Genomic DNA, 20,366 nt, shown 5'->3' on the forward strand with positions numbered 1-20,366 from the left:
TTATCTACCACTCTCCCAGTAAAGTAGAGCTTCCCGGCATCAGACCTTAGTGTGTACGGAACATCATAGAGGAACCTCAGCCTGCGCATGACTGGGTGACCCTGTTACAGAATCGGCCCTGCCAGCTCAGAGTTACTGAGACCCAAAATCCACGCAGGATTAAAGTCAAGGATGTATTAGAAACCCCTTTATGTGAATGCCGTGGGAGCAGCCATCTTAACTTCCAGCTCTCATGATCTGCATGATTATTCCTCCCCATTAATTATTCCTCTCCTTCAGTGGAAGTGGATCTGGCTTCCTAAGAAAGCAGAAAAAGGAAGAGATTAGTTCTCTTTACAAGTTTTTTGCCGCAAACTGACATAAATTAGCTTCCCTGGGTCGCAAAAATCCTGTTCTTTATCCCCAAATTCCTGCGGCAAACCCTGAAATTAACGGAAATATATATAATATTCTATAATATATATATATACTATAATACACAGCATTACCCGGCTGCTATAATATATATAATATATACTATAATACACAGCGTTACCCGGCTGCTATAATATATATAATATATATATATAATATATACTATAATACACAGCATTACCCGGCTGCTATAATATATATAATATATACTATAATACACAGCGTTACCCGGCTGCTATAATATATATAATATATACTATAATACACATCGTAACCCGGCTGCTATAATATATATAATATATACTATAATACACAGCGTTACCCGACTGCTATAATATATACTATAATGCACAGCGTTACCCGGCTGCTATAATATATATAATATATACTATAATACACAGCGTTACCCGACTGCTATAATATATATAATATATACTATAATGCACAGCGTTACCCGGCTGCTATAATATATATAATATATACTATAATACACAGCGTTACCCGACTGCTATAATATATATAATATATACTATAATACACAGCGTTACCCGACTGCTATAATATATATAATATATACTATAATGCACAGCGTTACCCGGCTGCTATAATATATATAATATATACTATAATACACAGCGTTACCCGGCTGCTATAATATATATAATATATATATATAATATATACTATAATACACAGCGTTACCCGGCTGCTATAATATATATAATATATATATATAATATATACTATAATACACAGCGTTACCCGGCTGCTATAATATATATAATATATACTATAATGCACAGCGTTACCCGGCTGCTATAATATATATAATATATACTATAATACACAGCGTTACCCGGCTGCTATAATATATATAATATATATATATAATATATACTATAATACACAGCGTTACCCGGCTGCTATAATATATATAATATATATATATAATATATACTATAATACACAGCGTTACCCGGCTGCTATAATATATATAATATATATATATAATATATACTATAATACACAGCGTTACCCGGCTGCTGTGATATATATATAAAAAATATATACACTAAAATATACTATAATACACAGCGTTACCCTGCTGCTATAATATATGTAATATATATACTATGATACACAGTGTTACCTGGCTGCTATGATATATATATAAAATATAATATAAAAAATATATACACTAAAATATACTATAATACACAGAATTACCCAGCTACTATAACATATATATAATATACTATAATACACAGCTTCACCCGGCTGCTATAATTATATATACTATAATACACAGAATTACCCAGCTGCTATAATATATATTATAATATACTATAATACACAGCGTTACCCGGCTGCATTAATATATATAATATGCTATAATACACAGCTTCACCCGGCTGCTATAATTATATATACTATAACACACAAAATTACCCGGTTGCTATGATATATGTAATATATATACTATAATATACTATGATACACAGCGTTACCCGGCTGCTGTGATATATATATAAAATATAATATAAAAAATATATACACTAAAATATACTATAATACACAGAATTACCCAGCTACTATAACATATATATAATATACTATGATACACAGCGTTGCGCGGTTACTGGATCTCCCACCTCTGTACGTTATCAGACCCCCCTCTGTAGCTGATATCTGTGTTAGAGGATAACGAAGCGCTTCCGAGCTTTCTGCGCGGCGGCACAAAGATCCCCCCATTATACAGCACTGCAGAATCTGCTAACAATCGCACAGAGCTTCCGAGCCAACAGTCACCGGTCTCGTCTTAGATTCAGCAGCCGTATGTCTATCCCATGCATGTTTAATACCCTCGCTGTATTACCCTCTACCACCTCTGCTGGGAGGCTGCTCCACTAAATCAAGGATCCCTGAGTGGTTACATGTGCCGGTTTCCTACTGGATTTTGTGATCTGAATGACAGGTTACTTGCCCCCTAATAAAGCCGCAGCAGTGTATGACGCTGACGTCTTCTCATCCTGGCCACCAAATGTAAGAAATTCCTGAAAAAAATATGACTTAAAATTAAGATCACGAAGATCTTCAACGCTTTCGATTTTTTTCCCGGGGGAAGTTAACGAAGGAGACGGGGTAACAGCAGCCATGATCCTAACAGCATTTCCATGCTATGTATAGGCAGAATATTCAAAGAGGGCAGTTTCCATAGCAACGCATAGCTGTCTTCACCTAAACTGAAGTATACAATGTATTTATATATGGGAGTCAATCTTGTGACATTTAAAGGGTTAAGATTAAGAAAAAGTAACCTGTTTTGTTTTTTTTTTAAACCCCCCCGTTTTTTTTTTTTTATTGAATTTGAAAAAATGTTTTCTAAAATATGCCTTTCATTCGTTTTGTATTATGATGCATTAAAAAATAGCAAGTTTCGTATACTCTCCAGGTATAATTGTCAGCGGGTCGATGCTGTACGGGGGGCCGAGAGAGCCCCGGTCTCTGGATTTGACATATAGCGCTATGACAAAGAACAGGTTCTGCAGACGATGATGTTTGCCAGGCGAAAGCTGAAAAGGAAAGAGAATTGCGATGCCCTTCGGCTCTGGAAACATTCAATAAAAGCCCTGTCCGGAAAGCAAAGAATACCTCTGTGCGTTAGAGAGAAGATGAAGCGGCTACTCCACGGACCGGCAGAGAAGACGTCTCCGGACCATGGCGCCGACCCCTTTGTGTGCGTAATAAAAAGAAAATCGGGCGACCTGGACCTGCAAACCCCGCGTGACGCCCCGGAGCAGACGGCGGCCGCCAGGGAAGCCGTTAACTTCTGCGCCGAGGATTCCGAAATGAATTGGGACTCGGGGTTCCAACTACCGGACGGCTCGGAGGAGCCGACCAGCCGCGACGTCTCCGAGGAGACTTCATCGGGAGAGCAGAGCGCCGAGCTTTTCTCTCCGTGTCAGGACGACGGGCTGTCCCCGTCGGACAAGCAGGATCTGCCGACCATCAGCATCACGATGAGCTGGCGGGAGATTACGGAACGCAACCGGCTTCTCTGCCAAGACAATCCAACGGAGTCCGGCACCGAGAGCAGCTCGGCAACCGCCGACCGGTCTGGCGATGTCATAGAATACATCATCAAGGAGCTCCAGGGCATTAGTCGTATCCAGGAGGAGATCGCCGAGTTGAGGCAGCACCTGAGCGCCATCAGAGGTTCCGTGGACGAGGTGTCTTCCTGCGTCGATACCGTCCTCAACGAGATCGAGGGCTTGCAAACTGGATACGGGTCTTCTCCAAAAAGTTCGTCGAGCGGGGACTTGTGTAAGGATGCCGAGAGCGACGGAACCGCTTTATGTTTTTATGGCCTCTCTGAGCGCGAGGGAGAGAGTACGTTGGACGCCATCCATTGTTTCCTCTCCGATAACCGCTGCTTTAGCGGCATGGAAGGCAGAGACTGCGTAAAAGACGCGTACAGGTTGGGTACGGACGCGAGCCGGTTGTTGGAACCCAGGCCTGCGGTGGTTACTCTCGCTCACCCCGATCACAGAGACTTCATCTTAACGAAATCCCTCCACTTGGAAAATTCCAAAGTCAGAATCGTTCCCTTCGAGGAGCTTGAGGCGGAGGACCGGCAGAGAGCCAACTCCCTCTCTGTGCTTCAGCGAGGCTTGAGGGAAAATCGCTGGAGCTCCTTGAGCCTAGACAAGGAAGTGGTGAGGACCGACGATGCGGGTGGCGAGCGCAAGAGGGAGTCCTTTCGTATCAGATACCAGAACACGAGCGCTGAGGCGCCGCGTTTAGGGGAGGAGTTCCTCTTTGCGCAGAAATGTACTTTGGCTAAAAAATGCCGGTTAACAACCGAAATGGAGGCATCCGGCGGCGACGTGAATAAAGTGAAAGAGAGCCGCGAACAGTCCTTGGAGAAAAGCGTCAGTCACCTCTGCATCCGTCTCGACTCTCAAGAGTCTCAGAAAAACATCAATTTTACCGGTCCGCCTTCCACCGAGAAAGCGCCCTGCAGGTGTCCTCGGCTGCTGTCCCGCTCCAGCCAGCTGAATACGTCTGCCGAGCTGGCCGCCGAGGCCGAGATCGCGATACAGAGGTGCCGCTCCGTCGTAGACGAGCACGAGAGAGGGTGCCGGGGCGAAGGGGACCTTGTCTCCTGTGACTCCAGGGTCCAGTTCCGCAGCACGGAAAAAATTAACGTCATCATAAAAGACCCGTCCGGCAGCTTCACGTCTTTAAGCTTCGACGACACCGTCAACAAATGCTCGGACGGAACCGTGGCGGAAACCCTAAAAGAAGTCGTCCACATAGACCTGGACGGTCAGGATAAGAGCGACCGCGTGTTCAGAGACTTCCTGCACCAGCCAGACGAGAACATCGATATAGTGGATATTAAGTTCTACGCCAATAAGCTAGGAAAGGCCCTCAACCATTTCCGCTCAGCCTTGAAGGTCGTTTTCAACAAGCTGGAGAGCCCCGAGGTCTTCATGGAGAATAAAGAGACCGGGTTCACTGTGGGCGAGTACGACGGCATCCATCAACTCAACAGCGTCGGCAGCGGGCACTTCAATGACGTCCCGACGCATTCAAGCAGGACCAATAGCTACAGCTCAAGCTCCAACTTGAAAGAAGATGCTTACTTCGTGCTGAACGGCGTCCCCTCCTTGCCCCACGAGTCTTCGATACCCTCTTTGATCCTTTCGCCCGACGTGGACGTCCATCCCGAGCAGCCCTTGACCTCCGGCGAGCAGATCGTGGATGGCAACGAACCGGCGGACGGAGTAAAGGAAGGGAAGCCTTTGAGGCTCGATCAAGTCTGCGCCGAGACGATCTACCTCAACAAGTGCATCAACAACTTCAAGAACGTGCTGAAGGAGAAGAAGAAGATGCAGAGGAAGCTCCTGAAGGACATCGTGCAGGAAACCTTTTGGATGTCTGCAGAAGAAATGAGCTCAGGTACGCCGGCTGGCCGTTAGATCGTGACTTGTTCAGAGGTTGTATTTCTGTTCATTGTGTAATGTTTATGTTCATATTCTAGTGTCCTCTGTCTTAAGTTGGATCCAAAACTTTGACCCAAGAGCCTCGTGAATGAGATCATTGTGTCCTAAACTCACAAAAGCCAAGTTCTAGATCATAAAGCTGCAGCTTCCCTGTCCATCCCGGATAACCTTCATGGTCCATGCTTAGGTGCTTGGTGGATCTGACGCGTTTGGACAGGTCTTCATGACCCCCCCCCCAAAACGTTGTTCCAGCTCCATGCCCTGTCTGTATCCAAAACCTCGCTTGCATTTCTTTGTTAGTTTTTTTTTAAATTGGTGATCCCAGTCCTTAAGGGCCTTGAACCATTTGGGATTTAAGCTCCATACCTCCTTTAGCACAGGTGGACCACTCATCGTAACTGCTGGTTGGCCAATGTTTTTTGTATCCGAGGTCTGCAGGAAGGAGAAGCTTTGCACTCGATGTTCTGTGTTGTTTCTCATGCGCCATTGTTAAGAGTCTCGTGGTATTCGCATCGATTCACGTTCATTGAAAGTGTAAGAGGTCAAGAAGACGGGCGGTGGTCCTGCTCCTCCGTACGCAGCGAGACCTCCGTCTGCAGAGAGCGGTACGGAGAAGCTTTTATTATTCACTGTCCTTTCTGTTATGGATGAGAAGATACTGAATGAAAATACCGGTTACAAGGTTACCCACCACATTCCCGTTAAATAATGACTGTCTTTAATTCCTTCCCTTTCTGAAGACACGTTACACATGGGGGGGGCACTTTCAGGGTCTGACACATGTTTAGCGGCAGACGTGCGAGGGGGCACATGGGACGACATAAAGCGCCTGAGGAAGGCGTCTGGTGCACGCGAGTCCTGCGGCCGCGGGGCTGTTGGCGCGGGTGGATTTGTGGGAACGTTGCTGCTGAGATGGAAATTACCCCCTTTGTACTTCACGTAAAGTCTCGGGAGAGCAGAGAACGGGCCGTTAGAGAAAGGCACTCAGTCAGCGGGTAATTTCTTTTGGAATGCTTTCTTTCCGCTGCCTCCGCGGAGTGCCTCCTGATGTAAAGTAATTGCTAATTACCGCTAATTCCCCGGCAGCGAGAGCGGCTCTCCTCCTGATTGTCTCGACGCTTCGCAGGTAGAATTCGGGGCACTTTTTGCTTTTTTCTTTCCATTGTCCCTCTCCCCTCCCCCCATCCGTTCTCTGCGGCCCGTGGGCTGCTCGCAATTCTGCCTCTCGTTTTGGAATTCTGTTGGTCGGCGGGGGGGGTAAACGGGGTAAAAACCCACTCGTCGAGGTCCCGTTTACCTCTCCGAAGATGACCCTCCGTCGTAAATCGAGAGATTGATGACCGGATCGGACCGGATGCCTCTGAAGCGCGTGGGCATGCAACACATAAATAGGGGGGGCCACCGTGAGCACACTCATCCGGTTCTCAAACAGTTAAGCGAGCCGTGCCCTACGCCCCACCCAATCAGACGTCTAAAAAGAATACGACGATCTTATAACTAAGATTAACAGGAAGCCAAAGAGTTAACTTTCCATAAAGATCCCGCAACGGCTCCGGTGAATGTTTGTTTCTCGGCGTATGACGCCGGCGGCTCCCGTTTCTGTCAGCGGCGTCGGGGATCCTTTGTGGTTCTTGGCGCGTCTAATCGCTCGCGTGACGGTCGGCGGAGGCGCGGTGCGTGGAGAGAGCTGCAGCCTCGCAGAGCTATTAATAAACTCCGGCAAGCAGCCGGCCGCTGTCACCGCAGGCAGAGACAAACCGCTTCCCGGGTCCCCGCGCTTACGCTAATGACATCACGCAGCGTAACCGCAGCCACGGGGGGGTCACCTTCTGCCGGCCGGCGCGGACTCCGCTCACCTGGAGACACCTGGCAGGGGTCGGCGCTTCTGTATAAAACGATTAGGCAGCTGCTCAGGGCCCCTTAGAGCGTGAAAGGGAGAAGCCTATCCGGATAATCCAGATTATTGGTAATAAATCCGCCAGCCTCGGTTTGTTTTATTACCGGGCCCTACTAAATCTTTGTGATTCGGGCCCCCAGATAATCTAAAGCAGTCCCTGTTCGCTGAACAACCCCCCTGGGGCCGTGATAGCCGGTGCACCCTTTCAGTGCCAGAGGAAAGATAAATGGCCAGTGATCCAGTCCAAATCCTGGTAATTGAACCCAAAGTATGTTCTCGGTTCCCTCTTAGGGTGGGATTGGTTGCGTACGTATATTATGATTTGCTGAGTGGGGTCCGGTTATTTGCCCCCCGTGCGCTGGAACGTTCTGCGGGTGATACGTTGTAACAATGTCCGTGCCCAAGTAACACCTGTAGCCTCTATCTATAGAGATTGTCTTCTTGACCTCTTATAACCTTTCATGTTTAACCCTTTTGGTGCTTCTGCGGTGCTGCTCTCACCCCACTAGCACTCAAAGAGTTAAACCCTCATCTCATAACATGCTTCCCATTTGTTAGCCGTGTCCTTTATAAAACTGCACCCCGTGGCGTGTTCGGGGCAGATACCGGCGCTGCTAACCAGTTCTGTTTTTTCTTTTTTTTTATTATTTAATTTGTTGTTCCCAGAGGGACACCGAGCAGAATACCAGGTTATTTTACTGTCGCTGTTGGCTTGGCGATGTATCGATGCCCCTGTGTGGCGATGTACCCCACCTCCGATGCCCCTGTGTGGCGATATGTACCCCTCTTCCGATGCCCCTGTGTGGCGATGTACCCCTCCTCCGATGCCCCTGTGTGACGATATGTACCCCTCCTCCGATGCCCCTGTGTGGCGATGTACCCCACCTCCGATGCCCCTGTGTGACGATATGTACCCCTCTTCCGATGCCCCTGTGTGGCGATGTACCCCTCCTCCGATGCCCCTGTGTGGCGATGTACCCCTCCTCCGATGCCCCTGTGTGACGATGTACCTCTCCTCCGATGCCCCTGTGTGGCGATGTACCCCTCCTCCGATGCCCCTGTGTGACGATGTACCCCTCTTCCGATGCCCCTGTGTGACGATGTACCCCTCTTCCGATGCCCCTGTGTGACGATGTACCCCTCTTCCGATGCCCCTGTGTGGCGATGTACCCCACCTCCGATGCCCCTGTGTGGCGATGTACCCCTCCTCCGATGCCCCTGTGTGGCGATGTACCCCTCCTCTGATGCCCCTGTGTGATGATGTACCCCTCCTCCAATGCCCCTGGGTGCCCTTGCTGGGTTTTGGGATCTGCAGCATGCGCTACTTTGACTCTTTAGTCGCCTGTCCTGGAAAGGGTTAAGAGCTGTGTGGGGTCCGGCAGAGTCTGTTCAGTGCCGGGGAGGGACTGGGGGGGCCAGTTTGCTTTTATTCTCATATCACGGAGGTGGTCGGCGTCGCAGCTCCTGCTTCCCACGCGCGCCGGCCGTTCCCGTACCGTCAGACAGGACCCTGGCAGCGCTGCGGTGTTTTGGGACCCCGGACGTAACCCTGAGAGCCGGACGGAGCCGTTTCAATACTTTTATTCAGGGGAGGGGCTATAAACCCGTTGTCTGTCCACGTGGGGCTTCCTGGTTTAAAGCTCCGCGGTTGGCCCCCCGATGGATCCGTTCCTCTGACACCGTAGGGTTAAACGTCCTCAGTGTGCTTTTTCTCTGCTCTCCGCCGAGCCCCCGCGGTCCTTTTCCCTGTGAGATGTTGGCGTCATTCTGCTGTGACAAGTCTGACGACTCTAGGGTCTTTTCACTAACCCTGGAAGAGGGTTTATCCTCCCCGACTTAACTATACATTTTCCAGGGCCAACCGCAGTGAACTTCTTAAAAAAAAAAACAAATAAAAGGCTGAGCCGGCCCTGTACAATGTATAGTGAAATCGGCGAGCCGGCCCTGTACAATGTATGGTTAAAAAGTGATATAATCTTCACAGGCATTAAATTACTATAAATCTATTTTCATCGCAGCAACAGAATTTTATGGCATCATATCCGGGGAACGAATGTCTCGTATAGTGTCAGCATTTAAAGGGAATGTTTAACAGCCAATCACAGCTCTCGGCTAGGACGCATGCGATTGGCTCTCATGTTGGCTCTGAAGGGGGGCGCCGCCGCGCACGTGCAGGGAGCGAGCCTCAGCTGATCAGTAAAGCCGGGTGTAACGGGACACAATTATTTTGGTTATGTTTAATATATATTTGTATAGATTGTTCTGATGAACACAGCGCTCCTCATCTGCTCGGGTTATTGGTGAATGATGGTGCGTAGGTGTGATGAGAGGCGATAGCGATGGCCAGGGGGGATCCCGCTTCACAAACGCTTTCTCTTCAGCTCTTAGGAAGCGGTTTGTACGAATGTCACGTAAAACACACGGCTTACTGCTGCATTGATTAAGCCTCCTGTACATGCGCTGTAGCACTTCCTACTGAAATCAATGGGAGCAGCGGCAGCCAATCACAGCTCTCCGCTGTCCTACGGTACAGAGCGTGTTCTTAAGTACACTTCCTGCTTCCAGGAGGCGGGAGCGACAATAATAATTTTTATAGCACAGAAAGCTCATTTTGCTGGGGGTGAAATAAAAAGCAACCGGGGGGGCAAGGATTCATGATATTATTGGTTTGGGGGGAACCGGCCGTCGGGCGCACTGAACAGGCTCTTTGTGACCTGTGGTTGTGTGTTTGTGTCGTGCCCCCGGTGGTGTGTGCGTGCCCCCGGTGGTGTGTCCGTGCCCCCGGTGGTGTGTGCGTGCGCAGGTACGGACTGATTCTCTTCTTTTCCTCCTCTCGTGTAGAATCAAGACGATGGAGATCCTTCGAAGCCGCCGTGGTTTAAGGGAGGGTGAGTGACGTTCTTCCTAATATTTCTATGTCGTGGTTTTACGCAGACTAAAAAATAAGAAAATGTTTAGAATTTCGCGGTGCGTGGAAAATACTTTATTTGTTATAAACGTATCCGATGTCTGTCTGTCCGTCACAGGTGCTCAGAGAACGTTATAAGCGGTATATAGATAAAAGCAGGGCAGGGTGGGGCTGTCGGACGTTACTGCACTTCACTGGAGGTCTTTGGGGGCTTTCTAGGAGGACAGTACAGGAAGGGTTTGGGGGGGTCTCCGGGAGGCTGTATATCACTGTATAGGAAGGGTTTGGGGGGCTCTCCAGGAGGCTGTATATCACTGTATAAGGAGGGTTTGGGGGGCTCTCTGGGGAGGCTGTAGAAGGAGGGTTTGGGGGGCTCTCTGGGGAGGCTGTATAAGGAGGGTTTGGGGGGCTCTCGGGGAGGTTGCATATCGCTGTATAAGGAGGGTCTGGGGTTTGGGGGGCTCTCCGGGGAGGCTGTGTATCACTGTATAGGAAGGGTTTGGGGGGCTCTCTGGGAGGCTGTATATCACTGTATAGGAAGGGTTTGGGGGGCTCTCCGGGAGGCTGTATATCGCTGTATAATGAGAGTCTGGGGTTTGGGGGGCTCTCCGGGAGGCTGTATATCACTGTATATGGAGGGTCTGGGGTTTGGGGGGCTCTCCGGGAGGCTGTATATCACTGTTTAGGAAGGGTTTGGGGGGCTCTCCGGGAGGCTGTATATCGCTGTATAAGGAGGGTCTGGGGTTTGGGGGGGTCTCCGGGAGGCTGTATATCGCTGTATAAGGAGGGTCTGGGGTTTGGGGGGGTCTCCGGGGAGGCTGTGTATCACTGTATAGGAAGGGTTTGGGGGGCTCTCCGGGAGGCCGTATATCACTGTATAAGGAGGGTCTGGGGTTTGGGGGGGTCTCCGGGAGGCTGTATATCGCTGTATAAGGAGGGTCTGGGGTTTGGGGGGGTCTCCGGGGAGGCTGTGTATCACTGTATAGGAAGGGTTTGGGGGGCTCTCCGGGAGGCCGTATATCACTGTATAAGGAGGGTCTGGGGTCTGGGGTTTGGGGGGCTCTCCAGGAGGCCGTATATCACTGTATAGTAAGGGTCTGGGGTTTGGGGGGCTCTCCGGGAGGCCGTATATCACTGTATAGTAAGGGTCTGGGGTTTGGGGGGCTCTCCTGGAGGCTGTATATCACTGTATGAGGGTTTGGGGGGCTCTCCGGGAGGCTGTATATCGCTGTATAAGGAGGGTTTGGGGGGCTCTCCTGGAGGCTGTATATCGCTGTATAAGAAGAGTCTGAGGTTCCGGGGCTCTCCGGGGAGCCCTCATTTCCCGGACTGGCTCCGTTTCCAGGCGCTCGATGCTCTCCATATGTCTCTGCTTTTCTGTTGCTGTACTTGAGCGGCGTCCGGGGCTGATATTTATCATACATGCGTTGCAAACAGAAGGCTCGCTTTAATAAACACCTCCAAGTGTTACGCCTTCCAAAGAAATATTCATTCAGACGTCGCCTCCATGTTATAATCCAGCCGTGAAAACGGCGCCTGCAGCGGGGACAGGGCAGCACGTGTTCCCAGCCATGATAGGGTTAATAAGCCGGTTAGCGGGGGAGGTCGTCGGACTGTCATGGTGGATGATGTTGTGGCCAACGTTCTACGAGGTTCTTAGGTACTCAATAGATTTAGGTTCTAGAACGTGGGCTTTTCTCACGCCCAGGATGTGTCCGAGGCTTTCGGGGGTCCGCATGTCCCTTTAAGATCTTAGAACGCCTCTTCGGGGTCCGTCGGATATCTCGTTTATCTCCTCGTAATGCACGTCCGATCCGTCTGCCTTCTCTTTGCTTTTTGTTTTATTAATTCATGTTCTGGTAGCCGAGCGGCTTTCAGGCCTGGAGGAAGAAGTTTCATTTTATATAATTAGTGAATCTTCTACATTTTCTGGATCAAACCTTTTTTCAAATTATTATTAAATTCAGATGATTTCCCGAGAGCTCCGGACCCGAATCAACTCACTGCCCTTTCTTAAAAAGACCTTAAACCCCAAAAGCACCCAGCGGTGTTATCTCCATAGCAACAAATGGCATGGTCCAATCAGCAGACACATTCCAGTAGTGGATGCAATGACTTTCCAAACTTTGCACAGGAGCTGAACTTACAGTTCATTTTATGTACAAAAACTTTTTTGTTTTATCCCTTTTTGTTCCCAGATTTTATCAGTACCAGACTAATTAAAGTTACAAAAAATCATATTCTTCCATATATTCCTCATATTATATATTATATACTCTCCCCCCGTATAACTAATCCCATCCTTATAACCCGTTATATCCTGTATATTCCTCATATAAAATATTATATACTCTCCCCCGTATAACTAATCCCGTCCTTATAACCCGTTATATCCCTGTATATTCCTCATATTATATATTATATACTCTCCGGCCCGTATAACTAATCCCGTCCTTATAACCCGTTATATCCTGTATATTCCTCATATTATATATTATATACTCTCCCCCCGTATAACTAATCCCGTCCTTATAACCCGTTATATCCTGTATACTCCTCATATTATATATTATATACTCTCCCCCCGTATAACTAACCCCGTCCTTATAACCCGTTATATCCTGTATATTCCTCATATTATATATTATATATACTCTCCCCCCGTATAACTAATCCCGTCCTTATAACCCGTTATATCCTGTATATTCCTCATATTATATATTATATACTCTCCGGCCGTATAACTAATCCCGTCCTTATAACCCGTTATATCCTGTATATTCCTCATATTATATATTATATACTCTCCCCCGTATAACTAATCCCGTCCTTATAACCCGTTATATCCCTGTATACTCCTCATATTATATATTATATACTCTCCCCCCGTATAACTAATCCCGTCCTTATAACCCGTTATATCCTGTATACTCCTCATATTATATATTATATACTCTCCCCCCGTATAACTAACCCCGTCCTTATAACCCGTTATATCCTGTATATTCCTCATATTATATATTATATACTCTCCCCCCGTATAACTAATCCCGTCCTTATAACCCGTTATATCCCTGTATATTCCTCATATTATATATTATATACTCTCCGGCCGCATAACTAATCCCGTCCTTATAACCCGTTATATCCTGTATATTACTCATATTATATATTATATACTCTCCAGCCGTATAACTAATCCCATCCTTATTACCCGTTATATACTGTATATTCCTCATATTATATATTATATACTCTCCCCACGTATAACTAATCCTGTCCTTATAACCCGTTATATCCTGTATATTCCTCATATTATATATTATATACTCTCCGGCCGTATAACTAATCCCGTCCTTATAACCCGTTATATCCTGTATATTCCTCATATTATATATTATATACTCTCCCCCCGTATAACTAATCCCGTCCTTATAACCCGTTATATCCCTGTATATTCCTCATATTATATATTATATACTCTCCGGCCCGTATAACTAATCCCGTCCTTATAACCCGTTATATCCTGTATATTCCTCATATTATATATTATATACTCTCCCCCGTATAACTAATCCCGTCCTTATAACCCGTTATATCCTGTATATTCCTCATATTATATATTATATACTCTCCCCCCGTATAACTAATCCCGTCCTTATAACCCGTTATATACTGTATATTCCTCATATTATATACTCTCCCCGGCCGTATAACTAATCCCGTCCTTATAACCTGTTATATCCTGTATATTCCTCATATTATATATTATATACTCTCCGGCCGTATAACTAATCCCGTCCTTATAACCCGTTATATCCTGTATATTACTCATATTATATATTATATACTCTCCAGCCGTATAACTAATCCCGTCCTTATAACCCGTTATATCCTGTATATTCCTCATATTATATATTATATACTCTCCCCCCGTATAACTAATCCCGTCCTTATAACCCGTTATATCCTGTATACTCCTCATATTATATATTATATACTCTCTCCCCCCGTATAACTAATCCCGTCCTTATAACCCGTTATATCCTGTATATTCCTCATATTATATATTATATACTCTCCGGCCGTATAACTAATCCCGTCCTTATAACCCGTTATATCCTGTATATTCCTCATATTATATATTATATACTCTCCCCCGTATAACTAATCCCGTCCTTATAACCCGTTATATCCTGTATATTCCTCATATTATATATTATATACTCTCCCCCCGTATAACTAATCCCGTCCTTATAACCCGTTATATCCTGTATACTCCTGATATTATATATTATATACTCTCTCCCCCCGTATAACTAATCCCGTCCTTATAACCCGTTATATCCTGTATATTCCTCATATTATATATTATATACTCTCCGGCCCGTATAACTAATCCCGTCCTTATAACCCGTTATATCCTGTATATTCCTCATATTATATATTATATACTCTCCGGCCGTATAACTAATCCCGTCCTTATAACCCGTTATATCCTGTATATTCCTCATATTATATACTCTCCCCGGCCGTATAACTAATCCCGTCCTTATAACCCGTTATATCCTGTATATTCCTCATATTATATATTATATACTCTCCGGCCGTATAAATAATGCCGTCCTTATAACCCGTTATATCCCTGTATATTCCTCATATTATATATTATATACTCTCCGGCCGTATAACTAATCCCGTCCTTATAACCCGTTATATCCTGTATATTACTCATATTATATATTATATACTCTCCCCCCCCGTATAACTAATCCCGCCCTTATAACCCGTTATATCCTGTATATTCCTCATATTATATATTATATACTCTCCCCCGTATAACTAATCCCGTCCTTATAACCCGTTATATCCTGTATATTACTCATATTATATATTATATACTCTCCCCCGTATAACTAATCCCGTCCTTATAACCCGTTATATCCTGTATACTCCTCATATTATATATTATATACTCTCCCCCGTATAACTAATCCCGTCCTTATAACCCGTTATATCCTGTATATTCCTCATATTATATATTATATACTCTCCCCCGTATAACTAATCCCGCCCTTATAACCCGTTATATCCTGTATATTCCTCATATTATATATTATATACTCTCCCCCGTATAACTAATCCCGTCCTTATAACCCGTTATATCCTGTATATTACTCATATTATATATTATATACTCTCCCCCGTATAACTAATCCCGTCCTTATAACCCGTTATATCCTGTATACTCCTCATATTATATATTATATACTCTCCTCCCGTATAACTAATCCCGTCCTTATAACCCGTTATATCCTGTATACTCCTCATATTATATATTATATACTCCCCCCCCGTATAACTAATCCCGCCCTTATAACCCGTTATATCCTGTATATTCCTCATATTATATATTATATACTCTCCCCCCGTATAACTAATCCCGTCCTTATAACCCGTTATATCCTGTATACTCCTCATATTATATATTATATACTCTCCCCCCGTATAACTAATCCCGTCCTTATAACCCGTTATATCCCTGTATATTCCTCATATTATATATTATATACTCTCCGGCCCGTATAACTAATCCCGTCCTTATAACCCGTTATATCCCTGTATATTCCTCATATTATATATTATATACTCTCCTCCCGTATAACTAATCCCGTCCTTATAACCCGTTATATCCTGTATACTCCTCATATTATATATTATATACTCTCCCCCCGTATAACTAATCCCGTCCTTATAACCCGTTATATCCTGTATATTCCTCATATTATATATTATATACTCTCCGGCCGTATAACTAATCCCGTCCTTATAACTCGTTATATCCCTGTATATTCCTCATATTATATATTATATACTCTCCCCCGTATAACTAATCCCGTCCTTATAACCCATTATATCCCTGTATATTCCTCATATTATATATTATATACTCTCCGGCCGTATAACTAATCCCGTCCTTATAACCCGTTATATCCTGTATATTCCTCATATTATATATTATATACTCTCGGCCTGTATTTAATTGGATCTGATAGTGAAGTGTCTGTGGGAAGCGGAGTTCTGCTCTTTAACTGTAAAGAACCCTTTTTGCTGCTTTTAATAAAAATTCCTTTCTCTGAGTCTGAATGGACGGCGTTTTGTTCTTTGCTCGGTCCTATTAATGAACGTGACACCAGAGAGCGGCTGGTGTTGTCCCCGTATGTATTGGTATAATGACATCATATGCCGTATAAGATGCCTTTTTCTAGTGTTAAAGAAATGTTATATTCTCCAGCTTTTTAGCGTATCTGACATGTTCCTTTCCTCTTAGTTACTTTGTAGCCGTCTCTGTCCGTAACATTCTTTTTAGGAACGAGTGCCCAGACTTTCTGGTGGTGAATGATACGCGAGGCTCCTCCTGTGATTATAATTACATTTATTAATCCAAATGGACCGTGATCTCCGGGGCTGGTCATATTCCCTGTGGCTGCACGCTGGCATACTGGTTTGGCGTATTGGTTTGGCGTACTGGTCTGGCGTACTGGTTTGGCATACTGGTCTAACGCTGTCACATTCTAATGTTATATTGCAGGCCTGGCGGGGGGTTATACGGCATTGACAGTATGCCCGATCTGCGCAAGAAGAAGCCTATACCGCTGGTTAGCGATCTGGTAAGTCTTTCAATCCTTTTAATTTCTCTTATAAGAGACCAAGGAGGCGTGTGGGCGCTGTGTGCTTCAGCAAAGGGTCCCTTTAAATGTGACTGTAGCAGCTCCAGGGCCAAACCTGGACTGTGGGGACAGAACTTTGTAAAGCGGCGGCAGTGGGGGGGTTTAGTCTAGTGGGATCCTTTTGGGGGTCCTCATTCCACATCACCTTGCGAGGTCGCCTTATGGAGTGTGTGGGTGGACGAGGCCATCTCTTCTGTGGGCATCATGGCCGTTGTTAAACACAATGTAACCGCGAGGGGGTCTCTTGGGCTACAAGACAAGCGCTTACCCCTCGGTAGCCGGACCGCCGGGCGATACCCTGTAGCAGGCGCCCGCTCTTCCACGTGGTACGGGGGGTGTTAATAGTCTTACCTTCTGTTGGTGGGATCATTCAAGCAGACATGGATAGGACACGAGGCGGTCGGCATGTACGGCTGTTGTAGTATCTGCCGGCTCTCCTCCTGCCCAGACGCGTCGATGTTCCGTTTAGAATTTCTCTGGTTTTATTAACCTCTTGTAATTCTTTCGTTTGCCTTCACTCCATTTCTGCAGGCTATGGTAAGTGGTGGTCGCCTCGAGCTGAGTCGAGGGTTTTGTGTACCTCCCCTCTTTATTCCCCCCCCCGGCTTTATATTTGGAACGTACCGCGCATGCACATCGCTGATTTCATGGAGGGTTCGAATGAAATGATCTCGGGGGCTTATTAATAATTTATCATTATCCATGCAGAGCTTACAGAGCTGCCTTAGCAGGATTAATAAAGTTTATAAAGGGATACTCTCCCCCCTCCCTGTACATTCTATCCGATCCCCTCGCTGTGCATCCCCAGTATGCTAATGAGGCATGAGTTATTTGCATATGAGGTTTATCACATTACCTTCAAGAGGACTGACCCAACGGTTATCTGGATCCATGCGTTTTCTTGTAACTCTAGTGACACGTTTTAAAAAGTATCAAAAGTTATATGCAAATATTCTGGCGCAAACAGGTCTTATTACCATAGCAACCGATGGAAAATTCCTGTTGATTAGACCATCACACTGGTTGTTACGGTGATAAGCCCACTTTGTACCTCTGTATATAACCCCCCATTTGTATGCGAGGGACAGGCACACAAGACATACACGCATACATGTTACACGCATACGTGTTACACGCCATTATATCCAGCGATGGGCTCTGAATGCGTTCAGACATTCCTGCCCCCCCCCGTCTGCCCTTCTTCCTATACCGCTGTGCCCATGTGGAGCAGGTGCCATATTGCCTTTTTATGGATGGCCGTGGTGTCGATCTCCCGGTCCTGACCTCGTACCGGACCCGCGGGCACGTGTTAGGATTTCAGATACCCCTCCGTTACCTCCGTAGGGTATTAGTGGTAGGATTTGCTTGCGGTGGAAGCGTTTCTTTACGGTGTTGATAGTTTCCTTTTTTGATTTCCTGTTCGTTAGATCAATAACTTTTTCTTTTGCTGTAGTTTGGGGTAACGCAGCGGGAGGCGCAGGTTACATACCCCCCCCTTTGCGTTACAGACCGGGGGTTATTTATAAGAAATCATTCTGGTCTTCTCAGCGTGCCAGCCGTGGAATGTTCCTCCTGATTGGTTGCCATGGAAATAAGACCGCTTTGCACCAGAATTGTTTTCTTGCAAATAGCCCCTGATGACTTGTAGGAGTGCTTCTCGTTTTTAGCGATGGGTGTTTTGTCTCCGTCATGGAGAGTGCGGGGGGGTGGGATGGATGTGACGTTGGTGTTGGGAATCTCGTTGAGTAATACGTGCTGCCTTCATCGTAGTCCCTGGTCCAGTCCCGGAAAGCTGGCATCACCTCTGCGATGGCTACTCGGACTTCTCTCAAGGACGAAGACCTGGTAAGGAGACGTTGCGCTCGGCGATGCTCTTTCCCTCGGTATCTCGATGAGATGCAGCCATATTGGTAGGAGAGAGAGTGGAGTGTTTAGTTTAGGTTTGTACCCTAATTGGGCCAACATATGTCTGCCTGGCACAGATGGACGTCGGCCAAATGCATTTTTTATACTCCTTGAGGCATGGGCGTAGGACCCCCTAAAAATCTGGGGGACGACAGCATTTTCCCCCATCAGATCCCCACTATCTACCCCCTCTCCCCCTTCTCACACTATCTACCCCCTCCCTACCCCCCTTCTCACACTATCTACCCCCTCCCTACCCCCCTTCTCACACTATCTACCCACTCCCTACCCCCCTTCTCACTAGCTACCCACTCTCTACTCCCCCCTCCTCCCTTTGTAGTTCACTTACCCTGCAGTCCTGTGGCGGGAGCGCGAGGCGTCTGTCTCACTGCTCTTCCACGATACGCGCGGCTTCACTGCTGAGCACCGGCATATGACGTCATATGCCAGCGTTCAGCGTGAAACGCCGGCACCGAGACAGACGCCTCACGCTCCCGCCACTGCAGCCGGGGCAGCGTTGAGGTGGGTGGTGGCGGCAGGGAGCAGAGGATACAGAAGGACGCCAAGCGGTTGCTGAAAACGACCGCTCTGCACCCCTCTCTCTCCTCCTCGCCGTTTCTATTGGGGGGGGTTCCTACGGCCCTGGGGGGGATTTCTTAATTATCTGCCCCCCCCGCATGACTTACTTGGGGGGATCTGTCCCCCCCCCGGTTCCTAGGCCCATGCCTTGAGGTCGTCTTCACGCTTTGTCGTTTTATGGTCCTGCCCGAGTTAACGTAAACATGGTGTAGCTTCCTGAGGGGTCGTTGCTGTTGTCTGTAGCAGAGGAAGGGCATCTGCAGCGATCCGATTGGAGGGGCCTTGGGACCCCCCACGCGATCGCGATATAAAGGGGCCGCGGTCCTGCTGTTACCGTGTGTTCCAGAAATCGCACGTCTACAAGAAAACACTGCAAGCCTTAATCTACCCCATCTCCTGCACCACACCGCACAACTTCGAGGTGTGGACCGCGACAACGCCAACCTACTGCTACGAGTGCGAGGGCCTGCTGTGGGGGATCGCCCGGCAGGGCATGCGCTGCTCGGAGTGCGGGGTGAAATGCCATGAGAAGTGCCAGGACCTGCTGAACGCGGACTGCCTGCAGAGTGAGTACCGCGCAGCTTCCCGGCGCCTTCCGGAATAATAATAATAATCAGTGATGGAGATTAATAAATAACAGGGGGTAGCGGGGGGTTTCGGCGTAGCCATCAGGCCCCGGGGCTCTGCTCTAAAACAGCTTAGGGTGACCATTGATGCAACGGGGCATATTGTGTAAAACGGCCCCCTCTACCCCAGGCCCTACTGCCCATAATCCTCAGCGCTCCGATGGTTTATAAGGATGGCGGTCTATCACGCCATAAAAAATAGTGTCCTGTGGCCATTTGTAGGGTTACTCGCTTTGTACGCAGACCCCTTTATTACTCCATGAGGAGGCAAGTTACAGCCCCTAGGCTTTGAATACC

General features: G+C 46.8%; 1 protein-coding gene across 3 annotated transcripts in view; it reads left to right on the top strand.

Moving 5' to 3' along the window:
* The window catches only part of UNC13B (unc-13 homolog B), a 121,150-nt gene that overhangs the window by 69,097 nt on the left and 31,687 nt on the right, over positions 1-20,366 (top strand). For all 3 annotated transcript variants that reach the window (XM_053448431.1, XM_053448412.1, XM_053448422.1), the window contains 4 exons: positions 10,162-10,208; positions 16,821-16,899; positions 18,730-18,804; positions 19,790-20,009. In XM_053448431.1, the coding sequence (XP_053304406.1) occupies positions 10,162-10,208; positions 16,821-16,899; positions 18,730-18,804; positions 19,790-20,009 (421 nt within the window). The remainder of the gene's footprint in view (positions 1-10,161; positions 10,209-16,820; positions 16,900-18,729; positions 18,805-19,789; positions 20,010-20,366) is intronic.

This window comes from Spea bombifrons, chromosome 1, assembly GCF_027358695.1.
Source record: "Spea bombifrons isolate aSpeBom1 chromosome 1, aSpeBom1.2.pri, whole genome shotgun sequence".
NCBI classification, from domain to species: Eukaryota; Metazoa; Chordata; class Amphibia; order Anura; family Pelobatidae; genus Spea; species Spea bombifrons.